Source organism: Colletotrichum lupini, chromosome 1 (genome assembly GCF_023278565.1).
Source record: "Colletotrichum lupini chromosome 1, complete sequence".
Classification (NCBI taxonomy): Eukaryota; Fungi; Ascomycota; class Sordariomycetes; order Glomerellales; family Glomerellaceae; genus Colletotrichum; species Colletotrichum lupini.
The window spans coordinates 2,015,270-2,027,841 of record NC_064672.1 but is presented as its reverse complement, the minus strand read 5'-3'; the positions used below and the strand labels follow the sequence as shown (position 1 = coordinate 2,027,841).

Below are 12,572 nucleotides of genomic sequence, written 5' to 3'. Positions count from 1 at the left end.
GAACTTACTTAGCGAATTCTATAAGCTATTCGTAAGTTAGTATAACGCCTAGATTATACTAAATACGAACCTACTAGGCTAGCTAGTCTTCTTATTATAAAGGAAGCCTCTAGAGGTTTATAAATACTATTACCCTCGTCTAATAGCCTTTCTTACGGTTATAAAGAGTTAACCTTAGAACTCCGAACTTAATCGAGGCCCGATTAACTAAGAGACCTCTTTTAATAGCCTTAAGAGCCCGAATAACTTCATTTTTGGTATACGAGACTATTATATATCGATAAATAAGTATATAAAAAAGAATTATATTTAGACGATTTTTGTAATTTTTATAGTAGTTTGAAAATCGTGGGTAGGGTTTTAATATAGTAGCTGGGATAGAGAAATGGGGTGGCTAAAAGGGGGTGGGTCGACTTACTATATATAATATCGATCTAACCTTTTTTTAAAAAAACTTAGTCTTATTTAGGGATATAATTTCTAGGCTTTTTTTAATTAGGATTATTAATAAAGAGGTTATAAGAGTAATAAAGTTAATAAGATCGAACTTTTTAATTACTCTCTTAAAATACTAATTATAAACTAAATAAATCTTTTTATTTAGTTAATTATAAATAACCCTTATTTTAAAATATTACGAAACTAGCCCTTAGTTTTTTATTTTATACTTTTTTTTAAGTCCCTTAGTTACTTAACTAGCCTTATAAACGTAGTTTTTATAATAAAAAATAAAGATATCGTTTATATAAAAAAGAACTAGGACCTTTTTAATAAAATTTTAAAATAAGTACGGGTCCTCGCTCGTAAATAAGAGACCTAGATTTTTAAAAATTAACGCTAGTTCTTCGTATTATAATAATAAAGCGTTACGAGCGCTATATAAGGCCCGCTCGAGTTTAATATATATTCCTAGCCTATAAAAGTTATTTAAAAACTCGTAAATAATAAGGGGGTTACTTAGCTTTTAAATTATATTTAAAAAAGCGTTTATAATATTATATTAATAGATTTTTAAATTAAATTAAATAGTAATAGCTATAGTTATTTTTAAATATCTTAATAATTAGCGTCGCTACGTAAGTCTTTTTTAGGGGGTATTATTTTTAAAGGTCCCCCCTAACGTAAATTTTCGTTTTATAGCGATCGAGGTAATTATTACTATTTAGCTTATAATTAAATACTTATTTAAAGAATATTAGCTTAAAAATAACTAACGCTCTATTAACTACTTTTTAAGTATTTATTTCTTTTAGCTTTTAGATTTTTAATTATATTACTTTTATAAATTAACTTCTTAAAGGTTTTAATATTTTAAGAATATCTTTTTATTTTTTTAAAAAAATAATTAATTAATCTATATAAATTTAGTTAAATTAGACTATAGTTAGTAGAACGTACTTCGTTTTATTAATTATAATATAAATATAATAATATAGCGTCTAATATTCCTAAGTTACCTCGTTAACCGTTTTTTACTAATTAAATATATATATATTAAAAAAGGAGTCCTAGTCTTTTTTTACTTAAGTATAAAAAGAGTACTACCCGAGTTATTCTTATTAACTCGGGTTTTAAATAAATATTTTTAATAATTAGTTTTTTAACCTTTAGTTTTATTTAATATACCCGTCCTCTTCTTAACTATATATATTAACTATATTAAAGTTATTAACTAGGTTGTTTATTATTTTTATTTCTTAATATAAGCTTATTTATTAAAAAGGTTTATCGGGGTCTAATTAAATAAAAAAATCCTCTTTATAAAAGCTTTAAAAAGTCTTTATTTTTATTTATATATATATTATATTTTTAATCTTTTTAATAAAAGGATCGACTTCCCTTACGGCCTTATTTATAACTTTAGTTAGCTAAGTAAGGTTTATATTTAATTCTAAATTTTTAAAATCTAGGGTTAGTTTAAAAATAAATAACTACTTATTTTGTTTATTTAAAAACGAACTAAGCTTTTTTATAACTTTATTTATTTTTTATAAAACGAGTATAAGTAGTAATAGTTACTTTTTATTATTAATTAATACGGCCTCTTTTTGATTTATAATTCTAAGTAATTAAAGCTTAAGTTTAATTATTATAAATAGTTATTAAATCTTATTTACTATAGCCCTCGATTTAAGTAAACAAATTACGGTTTTAGTATTATTTTTTAAATAAAAAGCTATTTTATTAAACGTTATATTTTAAGTAATAATAATTTTTAAAAGTAAGGGGATTTAGATCTTATATAAGTTATAAGTATTTAGTATATAACTTATAAAGTACTTAATATATCCTCTCTATTTTATTTTAAAGCGTCTCTTATCGATTCTTTTTTTATAATCCTTTTTAAAAAAGTACGCTCTATAATTATATACGTATATTTATTTTTAATAAGGACGTAGATCGTAAGCGAGTTTTAATATATTTATCGGTTATTATTATTTAAAATAATAAACGAACTAGACTTTTTTAATTTAAATTAGTAATAGCTAGTTAGTACGTTACTTAGGGCTAATATTATATAAGTAGGCTATAGTTAATATAGCTTTTACTTAGAGTTCGTTTAGTAAGTTAGTTATTAATATTATATTAATCGCTTTATTAATAATTTCTTAACTAGCTCGTTCCCCTTTTCCGTTCGGTTTTTTTATATATAAAAAAGTAGTCTTTAAGTCTATTCCTAGCTCCCGTATTTATATTTAAAAACGAGTTTTATTATTAATTACGATTATTATACGTTCTACGTTTTATTAAATCTTATAAATAGCTACGCCCTTTTATATACGTACTTATTATTTAAAAGAGTATAAGATTTTAAATATTATATTATAAGTTTTTATAACTCATAAAAAAATAAGAATCTTACTTAAATACTCGTTTTTAATTAATATTAGCTACTTATTTTGTTTATAAGTTAGTAAGTAATTAAAGAGGTCTTATAAGATTTTATAATAAAGTTAAGTTACTTTCCGTTTTAAAGTACGTTATAAAATAACTTATTTTATATAAGTAGTTATATAGTATTAATATTCTAAATAGCTTAGTTTTTTAATCCTTACTCCCTAAGTAATTAAAACGAGCTTTTTAAGTATTATTAACGCGAGATATTTAAATTTAAAATACTAAAACTAGGCTATATTTAATTAGTTATTCCTTAATTAATATAAAGAACGTAGGTACTAAGCGCTATATATTAAAATTATATTAATAAATAAAAACTAACTTTTAAATAGAAAATAGGACGAATAGGGCTTATATTTTAAAAAGACTAAATTAACCTTTTTCTTAAGCTATTTAATAATAACGTTCTTAGATTTATTACTAAACTAAAGGGTATAATTAAAACCTAAGTACTAAATACTAGTTTTTTAAAAAAGAGCTTTTAATACGATATTTATATAAAAGTTCTTAATAAAACCGATATTATAAAAAGTAAAATACTCTATCCTAGGCCCCTTTAGTTTTATAAAAATATTATATATAATCCTCGTTCTCTTAATAATAATAAAATAAAAAGCCGTTTTAAAATCTATATTCTCCGAGCTATTATTTTATTAAATAGAATCTAGTTCTAAAAGTAATTAGTTATTAATAAAGTAAATAATACCGTAACTATTTATAACTATGCTCTTAAAAAAGAGGTATAAGTTAGTAAAGGGGATAAAGAAAATAATAAAATTATTATTCTTATTTACTTCTATACTTAGCTTAGGAAATAAACCGATATTAATAATTATAATTACTATATTTAAAAGGTAAGTTCCCTTAGAGTTCTTTTTATTATTTAGTTTATTAGTTTTAATTATTTTTTTAAAGCGACCTTGGTTATTATTACTCTATTTAAAAGGGGGTTTTATATAAATCTAGCCTTTTTAAACAAGATTAATATAAAAGTTAGTATACTTTTCTTAATTTAAATAAGAAATTATTTTTTAAGTATTATTAGTACCTAGTTAAATATATTCTAATTTCGTTTTATTTATTTAAAATAAGCTCTATTTTTATATAGTTTATTAGTTTTTAATAATAGGTCCCCTTATAGGAGTAGTTAGTACACGAGTTAGGAGTCGCTTTGTTCTATTTAAAAGAATCTAAGTAACTTATTAGTATTACGAATATTATAAAAGTTCGTTTATAACTTTTATTATATATTACCTTTTTATATAAAAAGTTATTAAAAATCTTAGTATAATATTTTATATTAAAAATCGCTTTTCTTTTTTACTTTAGTTTAATAATTTTAATAAGCTCTTAATTAAACTAATTTAAAATAAAATAATATATAGTTATATAAAAAAAGGTTTTTAAAATAAAGGTCCCCTAGACTTTAAATAGCTTAAGCTATGTTATTTAATAATAAATTAAAAAAAAGTTTTTAATTCAAGTTAATAAGCTAATACTAGAGTTTACCCTATTTATAACCGCGTTAAATTCCTTTTTTATAATTATAAATAAACTAAAGTCGCTTAGTACGTACTTTTACTTAAGAACCTTAATTACAGTATAAAAGGAGTAATCTAAAGAATTAATAAGCTCCTTTTTTATATTCTTTAAGATTTCTTAAATAATTATAAAAAAGATCTAGCGATTTATTAATTTATATAATCTTTTTTTTTATAAATAAAAGATCGTTTTAAAAGCGGTTTACTAAATAAAAGAGGCGTATTTTTTAATAAAACGTACTTAATTTATCATTATAGCTTTTAGTTTCGTTAGAGTAATTAGTTACTTAATTCGATCGTTTTTAATAAAGGGTTTAATTATAATCTTATTTTTTAACTATTTAGTTTATTATTAAATAAACTCCTTAAGTCTTTATTAGTATTTAATTAAAGCCGTCTTATGTATTTAATTTTAAGTAGTATTTTATATTTTAATATACTCCTTAATTAAAAAAATAAACTTAGTAAAAAGAAATAAATTTAATAAAAAAATAAAGTCGTTTAGGTTTAATAGGTCCTAAACGTCTTTTAACCGGGCCTTAATTTATAAAGTAAAGTATTACTTAAGTTAGTCTCGCTAATAATTAAGTTTTTATTTAAGAATATTAATAATCTTTTTAAAAAATATTAATTTATTTAGGAATAAGCTTAATAAACGTAATAGGGGTTAAATAATATTATAAAAAAGGATATAATAAAATATAATCCCTAAGAAATAACTTTTTAATAAAAATATAGGGGTTTAAATTAGAGCTAAGCTTATAATTATTATAAAGTTATTATAAAGGTATTAACGTATATAAAAAGAACGGTTATTTATTAGAAATAAGAAATAAATACGAAGCTCGCTCTAATATAGAGGGTGCGAGCGAAGTAGGCCTCGGTAATTATATAACTAAGGTTACGTAACGTGCGGTAAGGCCATGGATGGTTAAAGCTATTACGACACACTTGCTAATACAAAAGTAGATCCTCGGGAACGATCTCAGCGCCATTCAGCCAGCTTGGTAAATCTCATCGGAGAATAAGGCTCTCAACGTACTAACTCCAAGTAAAGGGTACTGCCGAATGTCAGATTCGAGATCGATGACGTTGAAAGCGAGTGGCTTGGAAATAAGTATGACTTCATTTTCAGCCGTTACATGTGCGGGTCCATCGCGGACTGGCCAAAGTACGTGAAGCGCGTCTATGAGTAAGCCACCTCTATACCCCTAGCTTCTTAAAGCTAGAGCTATTCTAAGTATTCGGCAGCAACTTGAACCCTGGCGGTTGGGCCGAGTTCCAAGACTGGAGTTTTATGATCTATTCCGACGATGGTACAATCGAGGGCACCGAGCTCCTGCGGTGGGTCGACCTCTTCATGGACGCCTGCAAAATCTTTGGCCGAGATGGGCAAATCGGACCCAAGCTGGAAGGTATTGTGCGTGAGAATACCGGTTTTGTCAATATTCACCACCAACCATTTAAGATCCCTGCTGGCCCATGGGCCAAGGACCCTCATCTCAAAGACATTGGGATGCTGGAGTTGATCCAGCTATTGGACGGCCTTGAAGGCTTCTCTCTGCGCCTTCTTTGCGGAGCTCTTGGATGGACGAAGGAGGAGGTCCTTGTCTTGCTGGCTGGTGTTCGGAAGGATTTAAAAGATCCCAAGATTCATGCCTGGCTGTACTAGTAAGTTTGATGGCTGATGAGACCTGGGAAAAGACGAGCTCGATGCTAACTACTTCGAAGTAACGTGGTCTACGGCCAGAAGCCAGAGTAGGGAGGAGAGTGATGATAGGAAGTGCGAAATGGGTCTTACGTCGCGCATCTCTCCTGGGCGTTTATTCCGACTGAAAAGCATCTTCTGCAGAAAGTCAGCACAACTTCAGAGGCTGGTTTCAAGGGCAAGTCTATCAAGCAAGTGATAGAGAAAGCTTGCAACATTTCTGATTAGGTCTTGCAGCAACATTAGTAACGCATACTTGCTTTGACATGCGATTGCTTTGATCTAAGTGTGGCAAAATTTCGTCTCGGTACAGGAAAGTATGACTGGCTTCAATGAACCTATATCCCATCGACTTCCTCCCATCGACTTCCATACAGCGTCAATGAATTGCATACTTTTTCGACGGGCAATAAGAAATTACCTATGAGTTAACCTTACTTCCATTCTATCTGGCCAAGTGCGAATGAATCGCAATAGAGCAGGACTAAAGAGAGGCTGGAGAAGGATGTATTGACCCTATTTAGCAGTTGATAGAACAGGCATATGAGCGTGCTGAAATAGTCTCAGTCTAGGTACCATGTGCTGATCATGCATCCAACAATGAAGAAATCCCGTAGTCAGGGCTGGAGCAGGGATTCTCCCCCGCTTTGTAACAAATCACTCATTCAAGCATTAGGCAACGACGAAGACGACGACCTCGTCATGACTTCCACATGGTCCTTACTACAGTGATAAACACTATCTCTGACTCTTATACGTACCTCAAAAAGCTTTCTACCAGCGACGATACTCTCACAACTCAAGAATCAATGTCGCCTTCGTCGCCTGTCACTTTTGGAGCGCTCGAAAGTCCAGCGCTGTGCGAAAGATGTCACCCCGTGCTGATGGATGATAGCATCGATGACTTCATTGAGGAAGAGTCTGCTTCTTCGGACTCTGCTGTAACGTTGAGACACAAAGCTGAAGGCGAAGGTGAACTTATCATGTTGGGATCGCCTTGCCAATGGAGGGACTCGCTACCTTCATTGCCAGTGCTGGCGGAGTCTTCAACCAACGGCTGCCACCTGTGCACATTCATCCGAGAACACATCATCAAACGTGGGATAAACTATAGGGGAGATGTCTACATTAATGGCGGATACATTTGGGGCGCTGACAGAGATGTATTCGGCTCGAAACCGAACGAGGAAGGCCTTGTATTTTGGCGGTGTGAAGTGTACAAACACCCTGAGCAGGAGTTTCTTGCGGCTATAACCTTCAACATCGAATCCGACGACGGTTAGTTTCGATATCTCTGACATAGTTCGAGTAGTTTGCAGTTGCCTGAGCTTACATTCCCATCCGCGCTAGACAATGTCACAGATTGGTTACGAGTCGACGACAAGCGACGTCCCCGGTTGCTTGATCCCGCCAATGTAGACTGGATAAAGTACGAGCTCAAAAGGTGTCAGAACGATTGTGATCATGTCAAGGAAGACACAGGCTTCATTCCAACAAGGCTCATAGACGTTGGCAGCACCGATCTAGACGTCCCGCGCCTTGTAACTTCGGATATCCTGCACAAAGGAAATGAGGGAAACCTTCGCAGAGTTGAATATGCGACACTCAGTTACTGCTGGGGATCTAGAGAGGATGCAGCTGAGCAGTTGAAGACCACCAGAAAGAACTTATCAGAACACCTTGAGGGTATACCACTCGACTTCATGAGTCCGGTTGTGAAAGACACTGCCATCACCTGTAGAGCTCTCGGTCTACGATATCTTTGGGTGGATGCCCTGTGCATAATTCAAGGAGATATAGAAGACTGGAATTCGGAAAGCTTGACCATGGGTCGTGTGTACTATTGCTCGACTCTGACTATTTGTCCGTTGGCGTCTGCGTCCTGTTTGCAGGGTTACCTTGGTGAAAGGGCACCAGGTCTCGACTTGCCTTTTCAATCGAAACGACGCGAGAGCGTTCGCGGGACCTACACGTTCTTCCCTTCTTCGGATGATCGGAAGCCCATTTGGAACTCTTCGTCACTGATCAATGACTTGAAGCGGGCAGTATGGGAAACCAGGGGCTGGACGTTCCAGGAGAACATGTTGTCGACGAGGCTGCTCTTTATCGGGCCTGGGTTGTGGCACTTTGCCTGCGAGAACGGCTCAACATCTGAGAATTCATATGTGAATCTCGGATCAGTCGTTCACGGATCCTTGAGACCACTCGTCAACATAGCACGAGAGCCGAAGCCAACTGATCCTATTGAAGTATGGCGTAGGGTGCGCAACGCCTACGCCCGATGGGAAGAGATACTGGAGATTCAGACAAGGTCGTGGAGCTACAGAGATGATCTCTTGGCCGGCATAGCAGGATTGGCTGAGGAGTGTGCCAAGATTACGGAAGATACCTACCTTGCTGGCCTATGGATGAATGACCTGCAACACGGGCTTGTCTGGGAAATGCTTAACCCGGACGTTGGTACCCTCGAGACAGAACTCCGACAGAAGAGGGATCAAAAGCCTTACGTCGGCCCGTCGTGGAGTTGGGTTTCTCAGCTACGGCCTTTCGAGGTTTTACCATGCCGACGCTACAACGTGGACAATCCTAGGCCACAAGAGAAGCTTTCAAACAACCAGAAGCTTATGTCATTATCAGACACATTGCCAACCCATGTTCGAGCCGAATACACCATCGCCGGGATTCACATGGACTTGCAATGGCGCAGCCCATTTGGTCGACTTAATCCCGGCTCATACCTTCGAATGCATGCATCGTTGTCCGACTTCCCCTCAGATGTGAATGTCGAACCCAAACGCAAGGGAAACCCCCCGATCGGATACTTCTCTGATGGGAGTGGCCTCTGCATGTTTGACTGGTCCGTAAACGCAGCTACTATACAGCAACCAGGCCATATGAAGCTCTTGTTGACTTCCAGTTGTTGTTATAAGACTAATAACTGGGGTAAACTGCGATACCTGTCCAGTTTGCGAGACGGGCCAGGGAGGTCTTTCCTTTTCCCAGAGGGTGAAATGGTCTTCAATTGTGAAGACTGGAGAAGGACAGAGCAATGTTCCTCCTGTAAAGATAGCGATGCTCCGAAGACTGTTTGGGGGCTCATTGTTCATCCGGCGGATCGCCTCGAAGGCTATTATCGAGTCGGAATATTTCTAATATTCTCTGAGGGCGGCCATGGACGCATCTTTGCGACTGGAAAGAAGCAAGATGTACTCTTACTTTAGGAATAAGTCCTTGAGGGTTGAAAACAAGTACCGTAAATGTTTTGCTCCAGGTATTGAAAGGCACATTAGTCCTCGAGAAAGACGTCTATCTTTAGCTAGACAAATCTCAACTCCAAGAGGAACGAGGTCGCTCGTCGAGTATCACAGAACACACATCCTAGTCGCGATCATGCAATCCACCACTAAGACACGGGGAACCTCTCTTCTTGTCATTGCTGCCTAACGTACACGACGTTCAACTCAGAGTAGCTATACTGAGGAGAGCTTAGGCTGTAGCCATTGAGAGCATCGGTGGTAGCAGCTACTGTCATTGCGTTTATAGTCACACCCAGAGAGGTAGGCTGCCAGGACTTGATGTTGTGAGTGGCAGGTGAGTTTATCATACACTTTCAATACTCTCACACACTGTCCAACAGCATGCTGATAGATCAGCTGCAACAGTTGCGAGTATTTTGGCGATGGTTTGTGATAACTCACAACCCGAGTCCAAATTGCCGCTCAATGACTCGCGGCGACGGGTCGACTATGGCTCGTGCGACTCATCGGCTGACAATCAGCCAACCCACTCTCCAGGACGCGCGTAGGGTCGCCTATTTCGCTGCGAATCACTCGTCCGCTCGGCTTCCCGTCGTTGCCAGTGTTTCCACATTCGAGCAAAGCCCCGGCTTTATGGTTATTTTCTCATGAGAATGGCAGCCCGGACCTGGTTCCCGGCCATATAGGAATCCCAACCCAGCTCGGTAGTGTGGCGACAACTTTTCAGCCTCACGGCAGTCTGTGTGTCACGACCGGACCATGGCCGAATATGACTGAAAAGCTAGAGGCTAGGACACCCATCAATGCGCTGTTGAGGCAATTGGTCTGGTCGCACTTGATGAGGGTCTATCAACGTCGCAATTGAGGTGGCTCTTCAATAGCTGACGCTCGGATCGCTAGATCGACGTGGACATCCCCCTGACTGGTGACTGGGCGCTTGAGAAAGATGACATGTCATTGTGTTTCCTCCTTGGGATGGCAGATGGAATACGGACTGGACCCCGAGCTGACGGACTTTTGACCGGGGAACACCCGGACCACGTCCAGATGTGATCAAGCATTGGGATTTTCATTCATTTTCCACCATTGCTACGAATACTTTATGTTACGTGCTTCTTGCCCAGCATGCTACTTGGGGGCCGCTTGGTATTGCATGCATTCCTCGCCTATCGTGCTCACGACTCATGATCATAACGCCATAGTTCATCCCGAAAAACGTACAACGAAGACTCGGACTTAGGCGTACGTCTTCACCATCTTCAGCAGAGCCTCGTCAACCTCCTTCGGGCTGGTGGCGTTCAAGTAGTGGCCACCGCCCTCAACCAACGTCACCGTCGCCTCCGGGGCGGAAGTGAAGAGTTTGATTTGCTCACCGGGGATGTTGACGCCGAAAACAGGGTCAGCGGTTCCCTGAGATTTGGTCAGTGAGGCGCCCAAAGATAGTCCAGTAGTTCGACCGTAGTATCACATACCTGGAGCCAGTAGACGGGGCACTTGACGTCTCTCAGTCTCAAAAGCAGGCCGTCTCTCGACAGAAGGTTACCCAGGGCCATCTTGAGCTTCTTGCGGCCCTCGTCACCCTTGTAGACAGACTTAAGGGTCTTTGTCCAGAACTCAAGGGTCTCGGGCGGGACGGTGCCTGAGAAGCCCAGGCTGCCAACCATGCCGCACCAGATATCGTCAACGACGAAGTCCGGCGTCGGGGTGGCACTGGACCAGCCGTCGTAAAAGGCCAGGAGCTGGGCCTTGGGGTCCCAGCAGCCCTTGACACGGGAGTCGGCTGACTCGTAATCCATTGACGTGCCCAAGGGCAGGAGACCCAGAATCTAGATTCGATGGAGTTCAGCACAGTCCAGAAAACTCAATCCCATGAAAAAACAACGATCCTCTTTTTAAAAAAAGAGATCGCGATCCCATGGAAACAAATTGACAGTGTAACGGGACCATTGAATGTCACGTGGCATCGTAACGTACCCTTTCAGGGGCCAAAATGGCCATGCGGGTGACCATCCATCCACCTTGACTCGTGCCAAGAGCAAAAGCCTTTTGAACGTTGAGCTTGTCCATGACCTGCAGGGCCATGATGGCAGTGTCCCAGTAGGTGAAGTGCTCTACGGGACAGCTGGTGGAGCCGTGACCGAGCGGCTCGATGGCCAGCAGGTTGACAGCGTCCGTCAGTGTCTTGCTGTTGAACTGGTCATTGTAGAGGGAGACGGTTGTGCACATGGAGTTGATGAGGACGACGGTGGGCTTGGCGGGGTCGACCTTGTCCTCGGACAGACGGTAGCCGGCCGTGATGCCGCCGAGGTGGGGGACTTGGATGGTGGTTGTGGCTGCCATGATGTGATTTTTGTGTGCGTAGTTCGTTTGGGCCCTGTTGCTCTGCTGTCTGCGAGTGTATAACGAGCTGCTTTGAGTTTGGTTCGGTTCCGAGAGGTCAGAGAAAGGTGGCTTGGACAAAAGTTAGGTTTAGTAGTAGGTTTGAAAGAGATGCAGATTTCTACATGTACTAAGCAACTCCTGAGGGGTTCTGGAGATCCTACCCCTCGTGGCGCCAGTTGCGGGTTGCATTGGGTAAACTTCAGAGGCGGCGGTGTATCTCAAACGGCCGACTCCGCCGAGAAGCCTCGGGAGCCCAATTGAACGTAACATCTGTCGCAGTAGACCACGGACTGGTTTTCCCAAACGAGTCGCCTCACGGTGAGGCCTGTCCCTGTTTCGGTGAGGTGGAGATGGCAGAAAAAACGGTTGTGGACGACTCCAGTTTGAACAAGTCACCAAGTCTTCATTATTCGCCAGTCCTGGTCCCTTGGAGGGGACACTCAACGGTATCCGACAACATCCTTCTTTTGACAAGTGGAACAGACTCCAGAGAGGAGCTTGTTGTAATCAGCGACCACGCGTTGGGCTTGGATGTTTTCCAGGAATATCCTTTCGTCACTCGTGCTATCGCCGAAGCACAGACATCGGTAACAGGGACGGGACATGACTCGGGGTCTGCTTTTTGAGGGGCGAAATGAACAGCCAGCTTTAGTCTGGCGGTGGCCATGTCCTCCCCAGCTAGCGTCTTCGCTGGCGCTATAGCGACGGACGACCGAAGAACCCGAGAACGACTCTACCTGAGGTGCCATTCTCGCCCGGTCATTTTACCGCTAGAAAGGGGGTTCA

General features: G+C 38.5%; 3 protein-coding genes across 3 annotated transcripts; 2 read left to right on the top strand and 1 right to left on the bottom strand.

The window, feature by feature from the left end:
• Positions 1-5,408: 5,408 nt before the first annotated feature.
• On the top strand, positions 5,409-6,201 carry CLUP02_00554 (uncharacterized protein; the record flags this gene model as incomplete). Its single annotated transcript, XM_049279601.1, has 4 exons — positions 5,409-5,446; positions 5,497-5,631; positions 5,691-6,110; positions 6,171-6,201. Coding segments are annotated over 4 exons (624 nt in total), but the record flags the coding sequence as incomplete, so codon positions are not given.
• Positions 6,202-6,860: 659 nt separating this feature from the next.
• Positions 6,861-9,368, top strand: CLUP02_00553 (uncharacterized protein; the record flags this gene model as incomplete). Its single annotated transcript, XM_049279600.1, has 2 exons — positions 6,861-7,425; positions 7,498-9,368. 2 exons carry the CDS (start codon positions 6,861-6,863, stop codon positions 9,366-9,368), a joined length of 2,436 nt encoding a protein of 811 aa, XP_049135557.1.
• A 1,272-nt stretch (positions 9,369-10,640) lies between these two features.
• Positions 10,641-11,744, bottom strand: CLUP02_00552 (uncharacterized protein; the record flags this gene model as incomplete). The annotated part of the gene is made up of 3 exons (XM_049279599.1): positions 10,641-10,814; positions 10,877-11,230; positions 11,379-11,744. 3 exons carry the CDS (start codon positions 11,742-11,744, stop codon positions 10,641-10,643), a joined length of 894 nt encoding a protein of 297 aa, XP_049135556.1.
• Between the last annotated feature and the right edge of the window lie 828 nt (positions 11,745-12,572).